At 42.6% G+C, this 21654-nt stretch overlaps 1 protein-coding gene across 1 annotated transcript; it reads right to left on the reverse strand.

The window, feature by feature from the left end:
- Window positions 1–515: 515 nt before the first annotated feature.
- On the reverse strand, window positions 516–5974 carry LOC133893230 (ETO1-like protein 1). Its single transcript, XM_062334205.1, has 5 exons — window positions 5176–5974; window positions 3347–5059; window positions 2961–3252; window positions 2070–2379; window positions 516–1037 (listed from the first exon to the last, which is right to left on the reverse strand). Exons 1-5 carry the CDS (start codon window positions 5304–5306, stop codon window positions 817–819), a joined length of 2667 nt encoding a protein of 888 aa, XP_062190189.1. The 5' UTR covers window positions 5307–5974; the 3' UTR covers window positions 516–816.
- Window positions 5975–21654: the final 15680 nt, after the last annotated feature.

Genomic DNA, 21654 nt, shown 5'->3' on the forward strand with positions numbered 1-21654 from the left:
TTAAAAAAGAATCAATTGGCTCATGGGACTTAAGGCTGCTGCATGGCCGGTCAAGCGGAGCATCGCCGGTAAATCAGCCGTCCCCATGGACTTAAGGCTAGTCTACACTTACTCGTATCTGAATCGGCTGTAAATCGTATCTAAGTCGGTTTCTAAAAATGTTATAGATATGACATGTCTACACATAATATACGACATGTCAAATTTTGCTATCAGCACTCATGTCAGAAGATCACATCTGTCAATGCACTTGTCTCCGATCTCCGAAGATCTATCTTGACAACAGGACAGCCACTTCCCTAACAGCTGTTCTGAAACTATGCTTGCACTATGCGCATGAAACCTGTATTCGTTTGCTTGTCAAACAAATGAAAAGAGCCAATGATTTTGTGATCATGCAGTGCTTTTCTCTGGAGAAAAAGACCTGAATAAGATGCATCATCACAACTTTTATATTATATGCCCTCAAAGTCACTGTAACAGCTCAAGGATAGACATTGAATAGAGAAAAAAAATGAGCGCAAAGTTTACTTTATGGAAACTGGATACAGAGATAGGGGCCCGAAAGTTCCAATATGCACGAAGAATTCCTTTTTCAGGAGACAGTTCAGTGGTTAGCCATTACTTTTACACAAGCCATGTGCATCAAGTGCTAAGCTCTTTACCCATGCTGGCTTTTAAAGAACTAGATACCCTTTTTCCTTCTTGCTGAAAACATCATATTACACTAACAAAAAATGACCAAAAAAAAAATGAATCTAGTCAAACCTACGTGGCATAAATCGTGGTATACAATACACAAGGCACCACAGTTCGTTAGGGTTCTTGGCTGTTCACACGTTTCTGAAGCTCTAGCATTTCTTGGTGATTCGGGTCCAAAGAGAGGGCGGCTCTACAATCACGAAGAGCACTGGGGACATCCCCAATATGTTCATAGAATGCCGCGCGGAGATGCAATAAGTGGAGATCAGCTTTGAATGAAATTGCTCTGCTGAGCTCTCCTATTGCCTCTTTCTCCTTGTGGCTATCCATCAGTACTGTGAATCAAAACCAACAAAATGCTTTAATTACATTAATCTGCTACGGAAAGCTGCACATGAAAAAAAGATGTGCCGTAAAGTATGGCAACAAAAAAGGGTTACAAATATGCAACTGTGACTGTGCAGTTAAGACTGTCAGTCCTATATCTCTGATATATTGGGAAATAATATTTGGAAGACCAGATAAGAATATGACTGCAAACGTGGAATGTGAACGGCGAGGGCTTTTTCACAGAGCAATAAGATGCGCAACTATCTACCATGTACTTGCACATGCGTACAAGTTTCACAAAGATGACTTCCTTACATCCGTGCATGTTTCCACTCTCAACAAAGGGTATATCATTCTACCATAATCTATTTAATTCCCGTCCACTGCACTGATTGAAGTGGCACAGCTGTGCAGGGTCCAAAAATTTAACATGAATCTATATATTCTGGCAAGAAGGTGCAGCGCAAATATGGAACATTGAACCTCAGTTAAAAGAACTTTATGTTAACATAAAATCTGCAAAGTGATATGATCCACGAAAATGGACAATTGTCTGTAGCCATAGTCCATGACTAAAGGAGATAGTTGAACATGACAACATAAATAAGGTAATCCAACAAGGCAAACAATGTATACAGTTTATTGAGCTTAAGACAAAGTTTCAGTATTTACAGTTTTACCTAAGGCCCTTGGCTGATCTATCTTTTCAAACATAAGACCAATGGATATAGTATTGGACATTTTAGGTAAGAAGCATAGTATTTCCATTTCAGTCGATATTTAAATAACTAACTCTGACAAAAAAAAGGTAAAGTAATGCCAGCTAAAAGTTATTCTAAAAAGATGACGGCTACAGAAAAATGTGAAGTGAAACAATAATTGTGCATGATCCTGCATCTTAAGGCATGATGTACTGGTTTTCAATGCAAAACCCAAATAGACATACAAATGACAAAATACAAGGTAGCCTAACATTGCAGTTAAAAAAAATTGGATGTTCTTCACAAACATGAAAACAGAATTCATTTTGGTCTAACCTGCTGCCCGATATCTGTATGGATAAATACGTAAAGGGTCCAATTGGGTGACAATTTGCAAATCTGTCATAGTTTGTTCTCGTTCACAATATTCCGAGCGCTTCTCATAAGCTGAAGCATTGTTTTTAGCTTTCTCAATCAACTTTGTCATTTCATCATATGCAGCTTCCTTGTTGTTCCTGAGAAAATGAATGCGAGCAAGACCTTGATGGGCCCTGGTGTGTCGAATCTTCAGTGCACTTGTATAGCAATCAGCTGCTGAGTCTAACTTCCCACAATCAACATAGACACCACCAAGGTTGTTCAAAGCCTGCAGGTAAAATAATGCACAGAGTGTTCAGGACCCGACATACCACAGTGAGCAATAGGGGCAGACTTGTTGGACCCGATACCAGCCACAAGTATGAATAAATCTCAGATACTGTTGGTACTGTAAAACATTGCACAACATTCTGGATGCTACTGTCTTGGTGGATCAATGTCAGCCAAGATGGAGGTAGAAATGTATTCCTTAGCCACACAAGTTCATGATTAAGTTTAGCAACACCTATCATGTTGTTTGAATTCTTGAAGTTCTATCTCTCTTTTTTTCACTGCATTGCAGTTATCACGCTTCACTACCAAGGATATAAATTATACTATCATATGATTGCCAGGAGGAAGATGTATTTGTGACAGCTATTGTAGATACTATAATACCTTTTCTCCCTCAACTCTCATTTCTCCATGGCAGCTAATACACCAGCAAGTGTCATGTTACATGCTTATATTGACTTCATTCAAAGCGTGTTTTGATTACTTAGTGTCTAACAAAGCATATAAAGTCTTAAAAAATTCACAGGAAGCATAATATCAGTAATCACTTTTGTGTGGGAATACAGCAGCACGAACCTGACCCTTCCGAAGCCGGTCTGAAGGGCACTTCAAAGCATCTTCAAGAAACAAGATAACAGTCGCAGAACAAGAAGGATCAACTCCTGAGTCAGCCAAAACGTAGGCTTTCAGAAAGAAAGCCTCAAATGACCTTTGAATAGAAATAGATTCTTCTGCTTTTTGTAGGGCCTCCTCACAGTGCCCAGTGTCATACAAAAGCCACCCCTCGTATACTAGCCGTTCATGCTCAGTTGCTGCATGTTGTCGTGCCAATTGCAAACTGCGCATTGCTGCTTCAGGACAGTTCAACCTGGAAGCCCAAATATTAAGCATCACCTGTTATTAAATTGGAGACCAAAACGACAATAACAGAATCCTCTGAGAGATATGCTAGTAGAAGTTACCTAAGGAGCAGCAAAGATTGCCTAAAGTACAGAACACCTTTTGCTGCATCTGACTCAAGCATCCTGTAGATCACTGAAAGCGAACCAATATCATCTACTGATGACCAGCGCTCGTACAGTTGGAGCCAACATTCAGCTGTATTCCACTGCTCGACATGTGCCTCCAGAAGTGTGCCTATTTTGGAAGCTGTGACACGTCCTTCCAACATCCTGTACTCAGGAGAAAGAGTAAGAATCGCATGGATATCACAGAGGGCAGAATTAAAGTCTTCAAGAGCCAAGTATAGACAAATCCGGAGCTCCAGGCACTCTAACGCTAGCTTGAAACCCAGGAGTCTGTTGATTTCCTCTAAGGCAAGTTTAGCATCTTTCTTTCTCATCAAGGATGCAGCTCGATACATGTAAGGGTAAGCAAGAGTAGGGTCCAGCTCGGTTGCTTTGTCAAGGTCTGCCAACTTTCTATCACCTTCAGAATACAAAGACCTCTCCAGATACATCCACCCTAGTGGCACACTTGATGTTATGACTGAACCAAGCTTCTCATAAGCCAAATCCTTTTTGCCTTGTATGCCAGCGATTCTAGCCAGACCAGCAATGGAGTACACATGACCAGCAGAGAAGGCAACCTCAAATTGGCGTTCAGCTTCATTATATTCCTTTCTCAAAAGTCTAATGCATCCGAGCTGATGAAAAGCTATTTGCTTCTGAGTAGGAGTAACTGCCAATTGAACTAGCTTCTCTGACAAGCATACAGTTGTCTCTGTCCTCGGATCAATGTTCATTGCAACTTCGCTAAGCAAGCAGTATAACAAAAAGGAGGCATGTCCAGCCATGATATGATGTTGCTGTGCAGTCGCATTCAAGAAGAGGCTAATTACTAACTCGTCAGTTAGACAATTGGGAAGGTCATGTAAAAGCATTTGCAAGCAAGAAGCAGCAAGAACTGGCGCATTTTCTTCAAATGCTAGTGCCATAAGCTCAACAGCATCCTGCCTTGATGAAACAAAAGAAGCCAGTTTCCTATCACAGGCATCTTTTAGCCTGTCACAACAAAATGTGTTTGAAAACACCAGGATCTCCAACAAGATTTCCAAAGGCAAATCCCCTATGCTATATGTAGAACTAAACTCAGAAATAGCTCTCATGCCCTCCAACGAAATACCATTCTCTGACAAATCAACAAGCTCAAGCTGGGACTCAGTGAATGGTCCATTAAGCATGGAGCGAAATGGGATTGACAAAGATGCAATCTTGCACCTATCACATGCCACCCTCCCATCCCGTATTTGAAAGGTCACCATGGAAGAAACTTGAGACGAGGAGCCCGCCTCACACGAACCAATTACCTCACAATTTCCCACGGGCATCTCGGAAGCAACATCAAGTGGCCCAAACTCTCGGCAGCACTTCCTACATGATGCAAGGACGTCAGATATGATCTCCTCCCCCCGCTTCTCGTATCGCAGCCACGCCCCAAATATGATCTTCTCATGCACGGTGCTTGCGCAGCGCCACGCGGAGTGCAGGCTCCTCTGGCGCAATTTCGCCTCCCCAAGGCCCCGAAACACCTGGGACTGGACCAAATACATCCCTGGCCACTCGCTTGGCGTGCATTGCTCGAGCTCCTCGTGGATCCTCGAAAGCACCTCGACATAATCCGAAGGCTTATACAACGGCACTACAGGCGGCTCAGCGATCTTTATGAGTGACTCACTGCACGTAGCAAGGAACTGAAGTTAATAAGGAAATGCAATTCGGCAGCATCACAGTGAATAGTTGAACTCAACTAAAGAATGAGGAAATGGTGGATTGGCGTTGAGCGGACTCACATGGAGGAAGGCGAGTAAGATGACTTGGGCAGCTTCCCCCGCCCCACCTGCAGCCATGACTGAGGGTTGAAGCCATAGCCATGGATGTGCTGCTCGTCGCACGGCGACTCCGACAGGAAGCTGCTCCTCATAGAGCACAGTAAGGAGAAGACCTCCCAAATCTCCACACTCAGATTTTCACACAATCACAGATACAAATCACGAACTAATGGCATAACCACACCAACCGCAAACCACGAGGAGGAAGCCAAGAACCTACAAATCAGAATCTATACAAATCCTAGCTAATCGGGGAAGAAGATGCCAAGAAGGTAGCAGGAAAAGATTGGAATTTGATGCCAAAGAGCCGCATTTCACAGCTCCACCCGACCACGGGAGCCAGAGCAAATCCGACGAAAATGCCCAAATGGCCCGCGAAATCGCGCGGAAACGGCCTCTCCGGACCGAATCTTGACCGGAAAGAAAATGCAGCCTCGAGTGCGCCCGCGAAGCCGCGCGCCGGATCAAATCAAGAACAGGGCAATGGCTGGGGCGAGGAGGGAGGGAGCAGGGAGCGTGGGGCCCACAGCCAGTGGCAACGGACGAGCTTGGATTCGGATCCTGCGAGAGCAGCTTCGTGGAGAGAATGGAGAGGAGGAAAGGAGAAAGACTGAAAGAGAGGAGAGAAAAGGAGAAAATTTCTTTCCTTTTTTCGTATTGGATGTGGAGAGGAATAAATAAAGTATGGTATTGGCCTTAGCCTAGCAGAGAAAATACTTTTTTTATTTGTGTAGGGTGCTTCTTTTCTGAAAAAAAAAAGATGTTGGGGCACATGAATCCATGTAGACACTGTGGAGTGCTAGTCTATTCCTCCCTACCTTACCTTAATGATGTGAAAGAAAAAGACACATTCTTGTTCAAATTTTTAGTAGGCAACGTGGACATTCGTCCGTATAGGTGGCCATGCCTGCTCGGTTTGGCCTGTCCTTGTCGTGCCGTGGCCATCGAGCCATACTCGCTAAGCACGATTAGCACACTATGTCATGTCATGACGGCACGGTTAGTCTCTAGCGTGGCTCAAGTATGATATGTGATATGTTGGACAGTTGTTGTGCCGTATCGACTCAGGCACAGTCAGTCGGTGTCATCTTGTGTTATTGTTCTCGAGCGGGGTTTGGAGGTAAATGAAAATGAAGCGTTGTCGGCGTTGTGCGAGTTCGTTATGGATGCTGAGGGCACCACGAAAGAGAGTAGCTGACACAATTATCACATATATGAGTAGTGGTGTAGCCGTGGGGAATAGGCGAATAGCTCTGATGGTGAAAGAACAAAGGGTGCAAGTAAGGAGTGGTCCGAGGTGGTCGCGAGTGTAGGCAGTGCTAGGAGACTAGCCATCGGTTCGCTGTATTGGTTGCACAAGGAGGGCGACGATACCGAGTTTGATGTTGGCAGCGATATGAGGATGAAGATGATGGTTGAGTGCTTCGGGATAATGATGTAGTTTGGACTAGGACCCTAGATTGATGGGCCTTCTCGAGAGCAAGGTAGATGTGGATGGGCCGAAGGTCTTCTTTCAGTAGGAGATGAGTGTTAGGTTGAGTTTGATGATCTACTAGTTGATATATTAGGCTACTGTGTTAGTTTCAGGCTAGGTCGTGCCATGCTGTTCATCATGCCATGTTTTCAAGCCCGGCACGGCTCGAGCCACGACATGACCATCAGCGTTTGTGCTATGTCGTGCTTTGGATCATGCCAAATTGTCGTGTCTTAGGCCGCCAAAAAAGACTCATCCCAAGTTTTAGCTATATTCGCCCATTAGTTCAAAATAGTATCCTTATGTTAGAATGCAGATAAGGATCACACTTTGTTCGAAACCAATACCATACTTTCACGTTCCAAATACATCTTAGGTGCATTTGTGGTTGTTCATTTAATGACTAAAGTAGCATAAGTGCAGTTATGAACATTCCATGCAACGTTGTCAATTTTTTGTGGATTTTTTTTCCACGAACGAGTACTAAAGTTGGTATTTGTTGGGATTTAAAATTCAGGTTCCATTTAATTGTTTTTTTGTTTTTTATGCTTTTAATGATTTATTGTTTTCTTTACTTTTTCCAAAAAATTAAAAATAAAATCATCTCACGTCTTATTTCCAAATCTGAACCCTCCTCGCCATGTCATTTGTAGTTGCCGCTACAGGTGCTGCCACTCCACTGGAGATGGTGTGGCCAAAAGGTATTGGCAAGTTTATCTTAAAAAAAAAGAAAATGAAAAGTTACTTAGTTTTTTATTTTTGAATTTACTAGAAAAGGGTTTGAATAAAAAAATATTGTATGTGTTAGCAAGTTTGGTAATTCGACTTGTGTAGAGGCAACTGCAATAACCACCTTTAGCCGTACATGTTTATGTCTGTTGCCCTGTTGTTCTGTTGCTGACCTACTGTACTGTGTCGCTATGTTCGTTGTTCTTGTTTAGTAGTCCTAATCAAAATTAAATATAAATGTTTTGGTCCATTGATGATGAAATGGGCGCTTAACCAACCCACTTCTATCATGACAATGTACATGAAAGCATATATGTCCGTAATATGTTCAATGTAAAATGCCGTGAAATTCTGATACTACTTCTCTCAAGGTTAATCGTAGAACTTTTTTTAGAAACCGATGGCTAATAATGTATCAATTTTGGAGAGCATGCCATTTTTTATTACTCGTAGCTTGCAGGAATATGAATTCCAAGCTAAACAATTCAATTCCCTCACAAATATTGGAAAATTCAAGCACATCAAGCAGAGATCTGAGAAAAAAAAACTATTCACCAGCAATAGTACAATGACCAACCAAATATATACTTCTTTTTGTCTACTTGTGCATGAATTGGTTGAGGTAGATGGACCTAGATTGGATTTATTGGGGTCACGAGAATGAGCACAAGTTTTTGGAGTTTTCAAGACCAGAGCAGAGGTTGATTGGAAGACGTGCCTGCATGGAGGGACGGGTAGCCCATGAAAGCTCTCCTGAACCTTCCCTCTTACATTTTTTTTTTGTCATAGATGAAGGAAAGAAAGAAGAAAAGATAATAAGAGAAGGAATAAAAAGAAGAAGAAAGAGATGGATGAGCTCCTATCTGGTTCCTCTGTATCCACCACTGCAATTCATGGATGGATGCATATCACCAAAAGTGTACAGCTAACAAAGTCCCAAGATTAATGAAGACGCTTTGTACAATGAACATGGTTGTTGAGCGTCATAAGGGCTGCCCATATGTGCGCGAAACAGGTGAAAGGTACCCAGGAGCGGGATGAGTGACTTGTCAGAAGGCATTTACTTAAGCACCCCATCTGGCACTTCAAATCATGAATCTTGAGTGTAATCCTGCATTTGCTTAAGCACCCCATCTGGCACTTCAAATCCTGAACCTTGAGTGTAATCCTGCATTTGCTTAAGCAATGAAGCTCTTGATCTCAAAGAAAAATGCTTATGGTACCGTCTTATGGTTTCGAAAAGAATTGGCGTGCAAATGTCCCGAGTAGTCCCTATGCTCCATATATACCAAAAGATCTCAGTTCAGCAACTGCAAATGTTGATGTATATATAAAGCTTTTCCAAGCTTTTTAGGTGCTTATAAAATGACTTGTTTGGTTAGACCGGATGGAAATTGACCTATTTCTTGGAGGGGTTATAGAAAAAATTCAATATTCTCTACTGTATAAAATACGATTTTATTTTCGCGTCACATCTTCTTTCTACTATCCTCTTATTTAATAAAAAACTCTAAAATTTAAATAATTTACTCACTTTTATCATCCAACATCATCCTCTAGTTTCACTACCTTGTTACCAGTTACAGATATAGGACTTTTTTTACTAATAAAAATAAATAAAAAATTAGTAGGAAAATTAGTAGATAATCTTCTCCTCTTTATTTTTATCCTATATGAAATCAAAATACGGTATCGCTCTCGACGTATTCATTCAGTAATGCTCTCATGGTGCATTCACAACTCTATATCTTAAGTTTGTGCATGATGTTTTCGCTACAACGCGTAGTCACTTAGCTAGTCTATGAAGATGATTATGATGGCTCTGACACCGAGTTTGCCCTCCTCATAAGAAGAATCATAAGGATGATATTTAAATTGAGCAATAAAGGCTACAATTATGATCCCAAGAAGAACGAATTTCGCTCTAAGAAAATTAACAAGTTCGATGGTAGAGAGAAGAAGCGCTACAATTATGATAAATATGGCCACATGTCATATGATTTCCCTCATCCCGATAAGAGAAACAAAAACAAGAGCAAGAAGGTTGATACAAATGAGAATAATGACAAGCACAAGAAAAATGGTCAAGACAAGAAGAAGAATAAACTCTTCAACAAGAAGGGTGGAGGTTGCAAGACTTATATTATTGATGAATGGGTCTCCGACGAAAGCTCCAGTGAAGATTCAAGTGATGATGAAGACAAGGACTTCGCGAGCCTCGTCATCACCAATGATGATCCACCGCTACCTGCATCACTTATGTGCATAATGACAAAAGGTAACAACATGGTAAGTAGTGAGGATGATGATAGTAGTAATGATGATAATGGTCTTTTTTCTAATAATCTATTTAAGCTGATGAATGATTATGCTACTATCATTAAGAAGCAAAAAGCTAAAATTAAGTCTCTTGAAAATGTTATTGCTAAGCTTAGCTCTAATAATGATGACTTACTTGCTAAATACAATGATTTGCTTAAGAAATATGATGAAATAATTACATCTAACAAATCTTTTGAAGAGAGCAACAAGAAGCTTAACCTCGAGCATATAGACTTGAAATGCAAATTTCAAAAACTGGAGTTAGCTTATGATGTTATTGATCCTAGCATGAAAAAATTGCCTACTATTGATGCCGTTAAGGTCAATGTATCTACTTCTTATGATGATGTTCTTGATATCTCATACTCTTCTTGATGTGATACTATATCATCTTCTAAGATTAATCATGCAAGGGAACAAGAGCTCATGAATAAGATTGCAAATCTCAATTTGTGTGTGATCTGATTGACTAAGGAGGAGTACAAACACAAGAAAATTCTTATGAAGAATGCCATGTACTACAACAAGAGAGGCCTTGGATGCTTCCCTAACCCAGTGAAGAACATTATCAAGTCACTGGAGATCAAGAAGTGCTTCATCAAAGAAGTTGGTTCATATTGCTAATATTGCAAGGTCAATGATCACCACACAACAGAGTGTCCAATTTCTACTAAACCCCTTCCTATTTTGCCTCTTAAATACAAGCACACTTTCAATGATCATCATTTGCTATTGCATAAGCTTAAAAGTGGAAAAGTCATGGCTAAATTCATTAGAACAAGCTAAGCGTAAATTTCCTAGGTAACTTTGGGTACCTAAAGATCTTGTGTCTCATATGAAAGATACCAAATTTTGTTGGGTACCTAAACAAAAAGCTTGATCTCATGTGTATAGGTGAACTACAAAGTCGGTGGAAAGCATTTAATACTTGATATTGGATGCACACAATATATGACCGACAATATAGAGATGTTCACCTCTCTATAAGATGAAGTGGACGATCATGACAAAGTCACTTTTGATGATAATTCTAAAGAAAATATGGTAGGTTTGAGTAAGGTGGTAATCTCTAATAATCTATCTATTTCTAATGTACTTTTAGTAGAGTCTCTTAGTTTTAATTTGCTTTCCGTAGCCTAACTATGTGATTTAGGCTTCACATGTTTATTTAGTGATGTTGTCATAACTAGAAAGAAGCATAGCGATCCAATCTTTAAAGGTTTTAGATATGGACATATCTATCTTGTGGATTTTTCCTCTAATGAAGCTAGCTTGAGAACATGTCTCTTCACCAAGACATCTATAGATTGGCTTTGGCATTATCAACTTGCACACATTGGAATGAGCCAACTCAAGAAGACGTGAATGGTGGTTCGTTTGGAGGATGTTGTGTTCGAGAAGGACAAATTGTGTAGTGCTTGCTAAGCGGAAAAGTAAGTTGCAAGCTCTCATCCATACAAATTAATGATGTGTTCTACATCAAGAACCTTGGAGTTTTCTACATATGGAACTATTTGGACCAACTACCTATACAAATCTTGGTTATAATATCTATTACCTTGTCATTGTTGATGATTATTCGAGATATATTTGGACTTTCTTTTTAGATGACAAGAACAAGATTGTTGGGATCTTTAAGAAGTTCACAAGAAAGGCTTAAAATGAGTTTGAGGCCACAATTGTGAAGATTCGTAGTGACAACGACACGAAGTTCAGGAACACTCAAATTGAAGAATATTGTGATGATAGAGGCGTCAAGCATGAGTTTCCATCAACCTACACCCCTCAACAAAATGACGTAGTGGAGAGAAAGAACAAGTCCCTGATCACTCTTGCAAGAGCAATGTTGGATGAGTATGGTATGTCAGAGAAGTTTTGGGTGGAAGCAATCAACACGGCGTGTCATGCATCCAATCGAGTGTATCTCCACCGACTTTTGAAGAAGACGCCATACGAGCTTCTCATTGGGAGAAAACCCAATATCTCCTATTTTCAAGTGTTCGGGTGTAAGTGTTTTATCTACAAGAAAAGAGAACGCCTAGGTAAGTTTAAAAAATATTGTGATATTGGTTTTCTTATTGGTTATTCATTGAACTTCAAAGCATATCGAGTATTCGACAATGCTATCGGTTTTGTTGAAAAAATTTATGATGTGGAGTTTGATGAATCTAGTGGCTCATAAGAAGAAGGTATTTCTTGTGATGATGTATGTGATGAACCTTTGAGAGATGTGATAAAGAATATAGCGATTGGGGATATCAAGCCTAAGACGGATGATGATGTACCTTCTACTTCCACTCCACACACCTCCATAGCACCCCAAGTTGATCAAGATGATGAGAATGGTGATCAACTACTTCCATCATAAGATGTCTATATCTCTCAAGAGGAAGCTTAAGCTCAAGCTAAAGATGTTTGACCACCCTAAGATACACCTGAAGAACCACAAGGGAAGCAAACATATTTCTAATGATCACCTAATTGACTTGATCATTGAGAGTCCATCTAGTAGAGTAAGAACTCACTATCGTCAATATGCTTCATTTTGTGAATATTACTCGTTTGTCTCTTGTTTGGAACATACATATAGATGAGACTCTTAAAGATCCTGATTGGGTGATTGTTATGCAAGAAGAACTCAACAACTTCACTCGTAATGAAATATGGATACTTGAAGAGAGGTCTCAAGACAAGCATATGATTGAAACCAAGTGGGTCTTTCGCAACAAGCAAGATGAACATGGTGTGATGATACGCAATAAGACAAGACTAGTCATGCAAGGCTTTGCACAAGTTGAAGATTTGGATTTTGGCGAAACATTCGCTCTCGTGGTAAGGCTTGAAGCCATCCGTACCCTTCTTGCATTTGCTTCACATCATAATATCAAGCTTTATCAAATGGATATGAAGAGTGCATTTTTAAATGCTTTATTGATGAACTTATTTATGTTGAACAACCTCTTGATTTTAAAGATATTAGATATCATAATATGTTTATAGGTTGCACAAGGCACTTTATAGACTCAAGCAAGCCCAAGAGCTTGGTATGAACACCTACGTGACTTCCTCATCAACCAAAGATTCAAGATCGGGAAGGTGGACACTGTATTGTTTACAAAGATTATCAACAATGAGTTTTTCTTGTGTCAAATTTATGTTGATGATATAATATTTAGTTCACCTAACAAAGAGTTTTGCAAGAAATTTGATGACATGATGTCTAGGGAGTTTGAGATGTCGATGATTGACGAGCTCAACTACTTACTTGGATTTTAGATCAAGCAATTGAAGAAATAGACGTTTATCCATCAAGAAAAGTACATGAGGGACATCCTTAAGAAATTCAAGATTGATGATTATAAGCCAATCAAGACCCCCATGCCTACTAATGGATATCTCGATTTGGATGAAATGGGTAAACCTATTGACCAAAAGCTTTATCTTACCGTATCTAGACATGATATTATGTTTAGTGTATGCATGTGCACTCGTTTTAAAGATAATCCTAAGGAATCACATCTTAGCGTGGTTAAGAGTATCATTAGATTTCTAAAGCATACACCTAGTATAGGCTTGTGGTACCTCAAAGGTGCTAGTTTCTTACTCTTGGGATACTCAGATTTAGACTTTGCTGGATGTTGTGTGGATCGTAAGAGTACTTCGGGTGGGTGCTACTTGCTTGGGCGGTTCCTAGTCTCGTGGTCTTCTAAAAAGCAAAACCTCGTAGCATTGTCCACCGGGAAAGCCGAATACATAGCCGCCAGAACATGTTATGTTCAAATCTTTTATATGAAGCAAACCTTGTTAGACTTTAGTGTTCGTCTAGATAAGGTTCCACTCCTTTGTGACAACAAGAGTGCCGTAAAAATTGCAAATAATCCCGTTCAACACTCTCATGCAAAGCACATTGATATCCGTCATCAGTTCCTTAGAGATCATGTGGCTAAAAATGATATTTCTCTTTGTAGTGTAAGGTCGGAAGATCAATTGGTGGATATCTTCACAAAATCTCTAGATGAAGCCACATTTTGTAGATTGCGAAGTGAGTTGAAGGTGATAGATGTTTCAAATTTCATGTGATGTCTTGTCATATAGATGCATTGCTTGTCTACCCTTCTAAAGATCAGACCACTGTTCAGGCAGTCGTTCGCTCTAGGATCATCGAGACTGCCAGACATGTTGACACCTAAGGCGACGGCCATCCACTTGGGCCTGAGACGCAGCTTGTTGCCGAGGATTGGCTATAGAGAGGCTATCGCCAGTTTGCAGTCATGGCTGATCCTCTCTATCCTCACTCACCAATGTTTTGATATAGTGGTCTGATTCTTCGTGAGATTGAGGATGCGGGATGTTTCTGGCTAGATAGCAGTCGTATGCACACTTTATTTCACATTTGCTTGCTCACGCGATCAGGTATCCTGAGTTCCTCAAGATCTACGAGGACTCTCCTACTCAATTCCAGAAGTATATCCCTAGTGCTCCAACAGACAGATGCCATAGTTAGCGTGTCATGGTTAACGCTCAGGAGCAGCTCCCAGTTGGGGAGAGGGAGAGAGCAGTAGCTGAGGACCAGGCCCTAGCAGAGGCCGAGATAGAGATCCCTTGTGCCCTCTTTGACGTACACAGTGATAGTGACTCAAACTCAGAGGACGTCGAGTACTTCCCTCCAGTCGCTAGGTCTCATGACACCGAGGCAGGAGGTTCTTCTTAGGCTGCACCACATACCTCAGTTCCACTCTCTTTAGAACCTAAGATGACATCTTCTATACCTCATGCTGCACCACCTTCAAAGTTTACCCTCTTTCTTCAGCAGATGCAGCAGCAGATGATGATGCAAAAATAGATGGTAGCCCAGATAGAGATTTAGGCGAAGCTTCAGGCTGATATGCTTCGCCAGCAGGAGCAGCAGACGGTGCTCACATAGTCACTCCACTACCAGCAACAACAGGCCATGTTTGCAGCCCTTCAGACAGACAAGGAGAACAATGCTCAGATGTTCTCATTCCTTTTTCAGCATACAGGTCTTCAGTTACTAGCTGCACCTCTATCAACAGCTCTAGCCCCGAGTCCTCTCCCAGGCAGCGTTGGTGGTCTCTTGAGTACTCCGGTGTCAGGCTTCCCTCTTTTAATACTTTTCACCACCAGAGAGTCTTCTCTCTACCTATCGGGACTTCTCAGAAGTCAGTCCTTCCTTCGTTGTCACCACCTCTGACCACTGGATCTCTCAGCTTTGAAGACTCTCTGTAGCCGAGCATCCTTGTTCAGCACCCCTCAGTCAAGCCATCTTCTGTTGTGTAGTCAGCTTTTGATGAGCTTGATGCCACTCATCAGCATACAACAGCTCAAGGTGTCGATACTTCTAGCTCCAACCCCCGTCCCGATGCAGATAGAGGTTCTTGCTCCTCCTGTTATCTGTTTAGCCTTCAGGAGGATCACTCTCTCTTGTCGTCGACACCGTCGCTGAACTCGTCTCTTCTATCTGAGTCCGACGCTTCTCAGTTCGTGGTGCGACCTTCTTCAACAACGTCGCCTCCTTTATCTCCTCTGGCTCCAAATGCTTAGATGTGTTCTCTTTTTGGTGCTTAGATGCCAAAGGGGGAGATTCTAGTGACAGGGGGAGTTGAGAGAGAGAGTCTTAGCATGAGTGTTTACAGAGCTTTTGTTTCAGGGGGAGTTTAGGAGTTTGAGTAGTTAGGTTTGGTTTGTTGGATCTTGTGGATTTTGATGTAATGACAGGCTATTTGGTTCTCTTTATTGATGTGTTTCGCTTGTCATCACATTGTGTTTAATTTTATGTGTGTTTATTTCTCATTCTTCTAGCATGATAGGTTGTTATATTGCTAGACTTTCTTTTGCTTTATTGATATATGATGTTAATTGTATAGTATGATAGGGTGTACTTCAATTCATATATCTATATTCTTTTTTGTGTTGTCACCAATCACCAAAAAGGGAGAGATTGTAGCATCTAGGCCCCTACGTAAGTGATAATGGTTTTGGTGATTAATGACAACCGTATCATTATGACTAACAAATGTGTTTTGAAAGGTATCAAAAAATTTAGTTCACAATGATGATTGAGTATCCTTGGTCCTTAAGGTGATTGTATGGACGATCAAAAGATATGTGCATCAAGATTGAGGATCTTCTAGTTCTAAGTGTCACAAGGGAGTGAAAAGACACTTAGAGTAGTATATACATTCTTTCTTAGTCTTTTGACCGTACTATAAATAGGGGCTAAGAGTAGTAGCTTGATCTAGTTGAATCTAGACTTAGTTTGGTGCACGCTTGTGAAATTCTAGAACTATGTAGCACATATAAGCCTATGGTTGAGATGTCGTGAAGTTAGAGCTCAAGAAAAGATTGAATTGGACGAGCTCAATGAAGTTAGACTCACCGGATAGTCCGATGATATGACTCGTGTTTTCATCGGAGCATTTTTCTTGGTTCAGACAGAAATAACATGCAGCATCACCGAAACCTTTTTTTTGATAACACATGTCCTAAAATTTTTGAAGTGTTGTACCAGATGGTCCGGTGTTGTCCCCCGTGAGAGCACCAGAGCTTTTTCAGCCGAAGCACTTTTTCCTAAGTGTAATTGAAGTTGAACTCACCGGATTATCCGGTGATGGAAAGATGAGAACACCGGAGCATTTCTTGCAGAGAAGAATTTTTGGTTCTAGAAGAAGCTACACTAACCGGATGGTCCAGTAAAGGCAAGGAGGAATCACCAGACTAATTTTTGCAGAGAGGACTGCGACGGGTAGTCTAGCTTAGTTCTACTGATCGGATGATCCGGTGATGAACTAAGGCACATCGGATGAATCTACTGGATCATTTATCAGCAATAACGGCTAATGACAGTTGGCACAGTGGGCTCTGAAGATTGTACTCACCGAATTGTCCGGTGAGTGTGAGGAGAAGTTCACCAGATTATCCAGTACTAACAGAAAGTTTGGTGGTTGTTAAACGACTAGATTTGGATCTTTAGCCTATATATACCCCGTCACTTGGTCTCATATGAATCTCTTGCGACTCCAAAAGAGCTCATACACTGTGTGTATCATCAAAAAGCAAGATATTACACTTGAGTGAATTCCAAAGTTCTTAATTGAAGGTTAAGGACATCTTTAGTGCTTGGAGAGGAGCAAGTGTGCATCTAGCTGTAGTCTAGGCTTGATCATGGTCAAGTAAAGCTGTTGGTTTGTTACACTTGGTGGTTGGCAACACATAACCAATCTTTATTGATTGGAGGTGTCTCGGTAAGCTCTTGAAGTTCTTGTGAGAGCTCCGAGAAAGCTATGTGCTTGGTTTGATGCCCGCCAATCCGGAGATGGAGAAGTGATAATCATGAGTGAGTATTTGAGACTTCGTGACTCAAGGGGGAACGATATCCTTTGTGGATGCTCCAATGAGGACTAGGGGGAGTGCCAACTCCTCGATACCTCGAGAAAAAATGGTCGTTCTCTTGCCCATCACCTTACTTTCCCGTATTTACATTTGAGCATTTACTTACTTGCAAGCTTTTTTTCCGCATTTTTTTGTGTTCTAGCTTGCTTGTTTTTCATACTTCCATATAGTTTGATAGTGTAGTCGTATTTCATGCTACTTGTTCAAGAATTTGGTAGGAGTAAAAAATTTTAATAGCCCAATTTACCCCCTCCCTCTTGGGCCATTCGATTCTTTCACTTAGCCCCCATGATGATTGACTTCCCCTTGCACCTTTCTCCTTCTATATGTCACGTCGACCACAACATCTCTCCTCTCCTTCGGAAACAGCTCGTCCTCAAGTTGAAAATCAGGATACTACTATTTAAAAGTTGGAACATCTTCCCACATCGCGTCACCTGCCGACAGTTCTTCCCATCACACCAACACCTGCCAAACACCCCTCGCAAACATGCTGCGCACCACCTGTGATGGTTGAGTATGGCGCTTCCATTGAACAAAGGAGGCAACCGGGGCTACTCTGAAGGCGGCTGCCCATAGAATTTTTTGAGAACATTGACATGGAACACGTCATGAATCTTGGCGTCGACCGGAAGACACAGGCGATACACAATGTCTCCAATATGCTCCAACACTTGGAAAGGACTATAAAACCTTGGAGACAGCTTCCCTTTTGAATGAGAGGAGAAGGAAGCCGCTAGCCGATTAAGCAATTTGAGCTAAACCCAATCACCTACACCAAACGCAACCTCTATGTGGAAAGGACTATAAAACCTTGGAGACAGCTTCCCTTTTGAATGAGAGGAGAAGGAAGCCGCTAGCCGATTAAGCAATTTGAGCTAAACCCAATCACCTACACCAAACGCAACCTCTATGTGCTTTGCATCATAATAAAGCTTACATACTCCTAAGACTGAAGCAACCAATCGCACATTTCCTGAAGAAACTCATCCCTCTCAGCCATGGACTGATCCACAGCAACAACTCATGCTTTACTTGATTCATATGTCCGTAAGGATGGAGGTTGCAGACTATAAACGACCTTTAACGGTGTATCTTTCAAGGTAGAGTGATATGTTGTGTTATAACAATACTCAGCCCATGGAAGCCATTGCAACCATTGCAACCATTGCTTGGGCCGATCACCTGTCAAGCATCAGAGATACATAATGATCACCTTGTTAGCAACCTCAGATTGACCATCACTCTGCGGATGAAAAGCAGAGCTCATGTGCAACTTTGTTCCTGACAATCTAAGCAAGTCCTTCCACAAATTACTAGTAAAAACAACATCATGATCAAGACAATAGAAACCGGTATCCATGGAGGCAGACTACTTCATCAAAGAATGTGCGGGCAACTGAACTTACTATGTACGGATGTCCCAAAGGAATAAAGTGAGCAAATTTTGAGAGACGATCGACAATGGTAAGAATGACTGACTTGTTGTTCACTCGGGGGTGGACTTCAATAAAATCCATTGAAATGCCACTCCAAATTTGAGTTGGAATTGGTAGGGGCTGCAGCAACCTAGCCGGTTGCAGATGACTCACCTTGTTTTGTTGACACATGAGGCACTCCCGCACATAGGTCTGCACCAAGGATTTATCACTGGGAATACAAAAATCTATCTGCAGTCGCTGCAATGTGCGATGAACGCCTTCATGGCCCATATCACGCACTTGAGCAAGCAATTGGGGCACTATTGGTGATGAGTTAGGAACGTAAATTCGTCGGCCGACTGTAATTAACCTATCAATAATTGCCCAGGTCGTCACCTTGCCACCTTCAGCGATGTCACTGATGAGTTGTTGAAGTGTAGGCGCTAAAGCTACCTCTTGGCGTAAGGTTGTGAAAACATGGAACAATGGTGAAGATAATGCAAATGCGGTGGTCACCATTAGTTTACTGATCCACCTATGTTGAGGGATAGTGGAGAGACGTTGATCCAGGAGGTATTTAAGACTATAGTGATCGGTCTTGACGATAAACCGACGACCCCATAAGTATGGCTGTCAATGCTTAATGGCCTGGGCTAGCCCAATGAGCTCCCGTTCATAAGCTGACAGACCTACATGATGAGGTGCCATGGCTCGGCTAAAGAACGCCAAGGGGCCTTGCCCCTGGTGTAGCAGGGCACCAATGCCAGTTCCCGACGTGTCGCAATCAACGATGAATAAATTGCAAAAGTCTAATAGCTACAGTACCAGAGCCGATGACAAGGCTTGCTTGAGGGCGTGGAATGCCTTGATCGTCTCCGCAGTCCAGGAGAAAGCTTCTTTCTTAAGAAGGTGAGTCAGAGGTGCAACGAGAGTGCCATATCGCGCAATGAACTGTCAATAATACCCTGGGAGGCTGAGAAACCATGTACCGCACAAGCCGAATGAGGCTCGGGCCAGTCGGTGATGTCCTACACCTTCTGTTGCTCCATGGAGATGCTTGTGACTGACACAACGTGCCCGAGGTAGGACACTGATGATGCCCCGAACATGCACTTAGAACGCTTGATGAAGAGCATGTGGTGGCGAAGCATCTCGAGCACCAAACGTACATGATGCAAGAGATCCGCCCATGATGCATTGTAGATCAGAATAACATCAAAAAAGATGAGCACAAAGCAACATAGGTACTGTTGTAGTACATCGTTCATGAGCGCCTGAAAAGTGGCCGGGGCGTTCGTCAAGCCGAACGGCATGAACAAGAATTCATAGTGGTCGTGATGGGTTCGAAACGCCATCTTCTCAATGTTGGCCACATTCATGCGGATCTGATGATATCCCGAGCGAAGGTCAAGTTTGGTGAAGTATCGTGCGCCATGCAATTCATTGAGAAGCTCCTCTACCACATGAATTGGAAATTTATCCTTGATGGTTTGAGTGTTGAGAGCCTAGTAGTCGGTGCAGAACCATTGCACTTCTTGACCAACAACACCGGTGAAGAGAATGACGACGTGCTGAGCCGGATGATGCCCTGCGCCATCATGTCAGCACATTGCCTTTCTAGCTCATCCTTCTGCAATTGAGGACATCGATATGGCAGCACTACCACCGGCTAAGCGTCGTGCAGCAGGTGGATACGATGATCCTAGGCACGAGATGGAGGAAGGCCACGCGGTTCGATGAACACCCTTGAATTCATGCAGTAAGCATTGTAGTAAGTCGCCTTGTTCATCTGTGGAATACCGCTGAGTGCCGCTCGATCCAAGCACCCTGTGCTAGGTGACCATTCGGCCTTGGAGATGGCAGGACATTGTCAGCCGATCGAAGTCCCACAAAAAAGCTCTGAGCGTTCGGAGCCACTGCATGCCGAGAATCACATCATAGCCGCCCAGAGGCGCATCGTAGCAGACCACGGTGAACTCATCGCGATCAAATGCTGAGGCTGACATGGAGGTTGGGCTGGCACAGAATGCCGAGGTGGTGCACGAGGTCGTCCCGGATGAAATTGTGTGACGAACCAGAATCAACCAACGCCAGTAGTGGTGCGCCACCAATTAGGACCCTCAGCCACTCGGTGTTAGCCTATTGAATGCCTGCCACTACGTACAAGGAGATGTGCGGCTCGGTCAGACCATCCTCTGACACATTCCAGTCCTTAGTGTCCGACGCCGAATCATCGTACTCAATGAAGAAAAGATGGGCACACTGATAGCCACGGACAAATTTATCACCGCCTTTGAAGCAAAGGCCCTGCCGGTGGCATTCCACCATCTCGGATGGCATGAGTAAGAAAATTTGACGTGGCACTGTGGTGTCAGTTGGTACTAAAGGAGCAACGTCGGAAGTTCCAACGTTCGTTGGTGATGTGCGCTGCATTGACGGTTTGTCGTGATCCACCATACTGCGACACACGGGTGGCCTTCTTCTCATAAGCGTGGGCCAAGCTTATGGCCTTCTCGAGATCGCCTGGGTCCTACAACTCGACATCGACCCGCAGGTCCTCCACAAGGTTGGATGTGAGCAGCTGGTGCTCTTGACGCTTCGTCAAAGGATCCGCACTGCTGAGAAGCACCAAGAAGTGGCTCTGGTAATCTTCCACACTACCAGTATGTCGAAGATGACGAAGTTTTGCCCAGTGGGTTGCTGCGAATTGGGGGCCCCAAGCGCGTGTTGCATAGGGTCTTGAACTCGTGCCAAGGTGGCTCGCTGTGACTGCGCTCAAGGTGAAAGTACCAATGGTGCACATTGCCATCCATATGATACGACGCAAGCCGTACCTTGTACTGCTCCTCGGTCTTTTGTTTGTGGAAAAACTCGCATCGGGTCAACCAGTGTAGGGGGTCATCCTTGCCATCATAGCGCGGAAACTCTAGCTTAAAGAAGCGGGGCACGACACCGGTGTTGCTTCCTCCCATATCCGCCCTGGTGTCTGTCATCCTGTTGTTGGGCGGTCGTTGGCTGCTACCTGGAGTCAGTCCTGGCATGGAGACCGACGGAGTGGGGCACGGTCTTCCGTCAGGTTCCCCC

This window comes from Phragmites australis, chromosome 15, assembly GCF_958298935.1.
Source record: "Phragmites australis chromosome 15, lpPhrAust1.1, whole genome shotgun sequence".
NCBI classification, from domain to species: domain Eukaryota; kingdom Viridiplantae; phylum Streptophyta; class Magnoliopsida; order Poales; family Poaceae; genus Phragmites; species Phragmites australis.

Bases quoted from the DNA above. Each gene is read 5' to 3' on its own strand.
- LOC133893230 (XM_062334205.1), bottom strand. From the start codon at position 5,306: ATGAGGAGCAGCTTCCTGTCGGAGTCGCCGTGCGACGAGCAGCACATC. The intron at 5,060-5,175 runs GTGAGTCCGCTC...TGCTACGTGCAG, and splicing joins TCTTACTCGCCTTCCTCCAT to TGAGTCACTCATAAAGATCG. The intron at 1,038-2,069 runs GTTAGACCAAAA...TTTGATTCACAG, and splicing joins ATACAGATATCGGGCAGCAG to TACTGATGGATAGCCACAAG.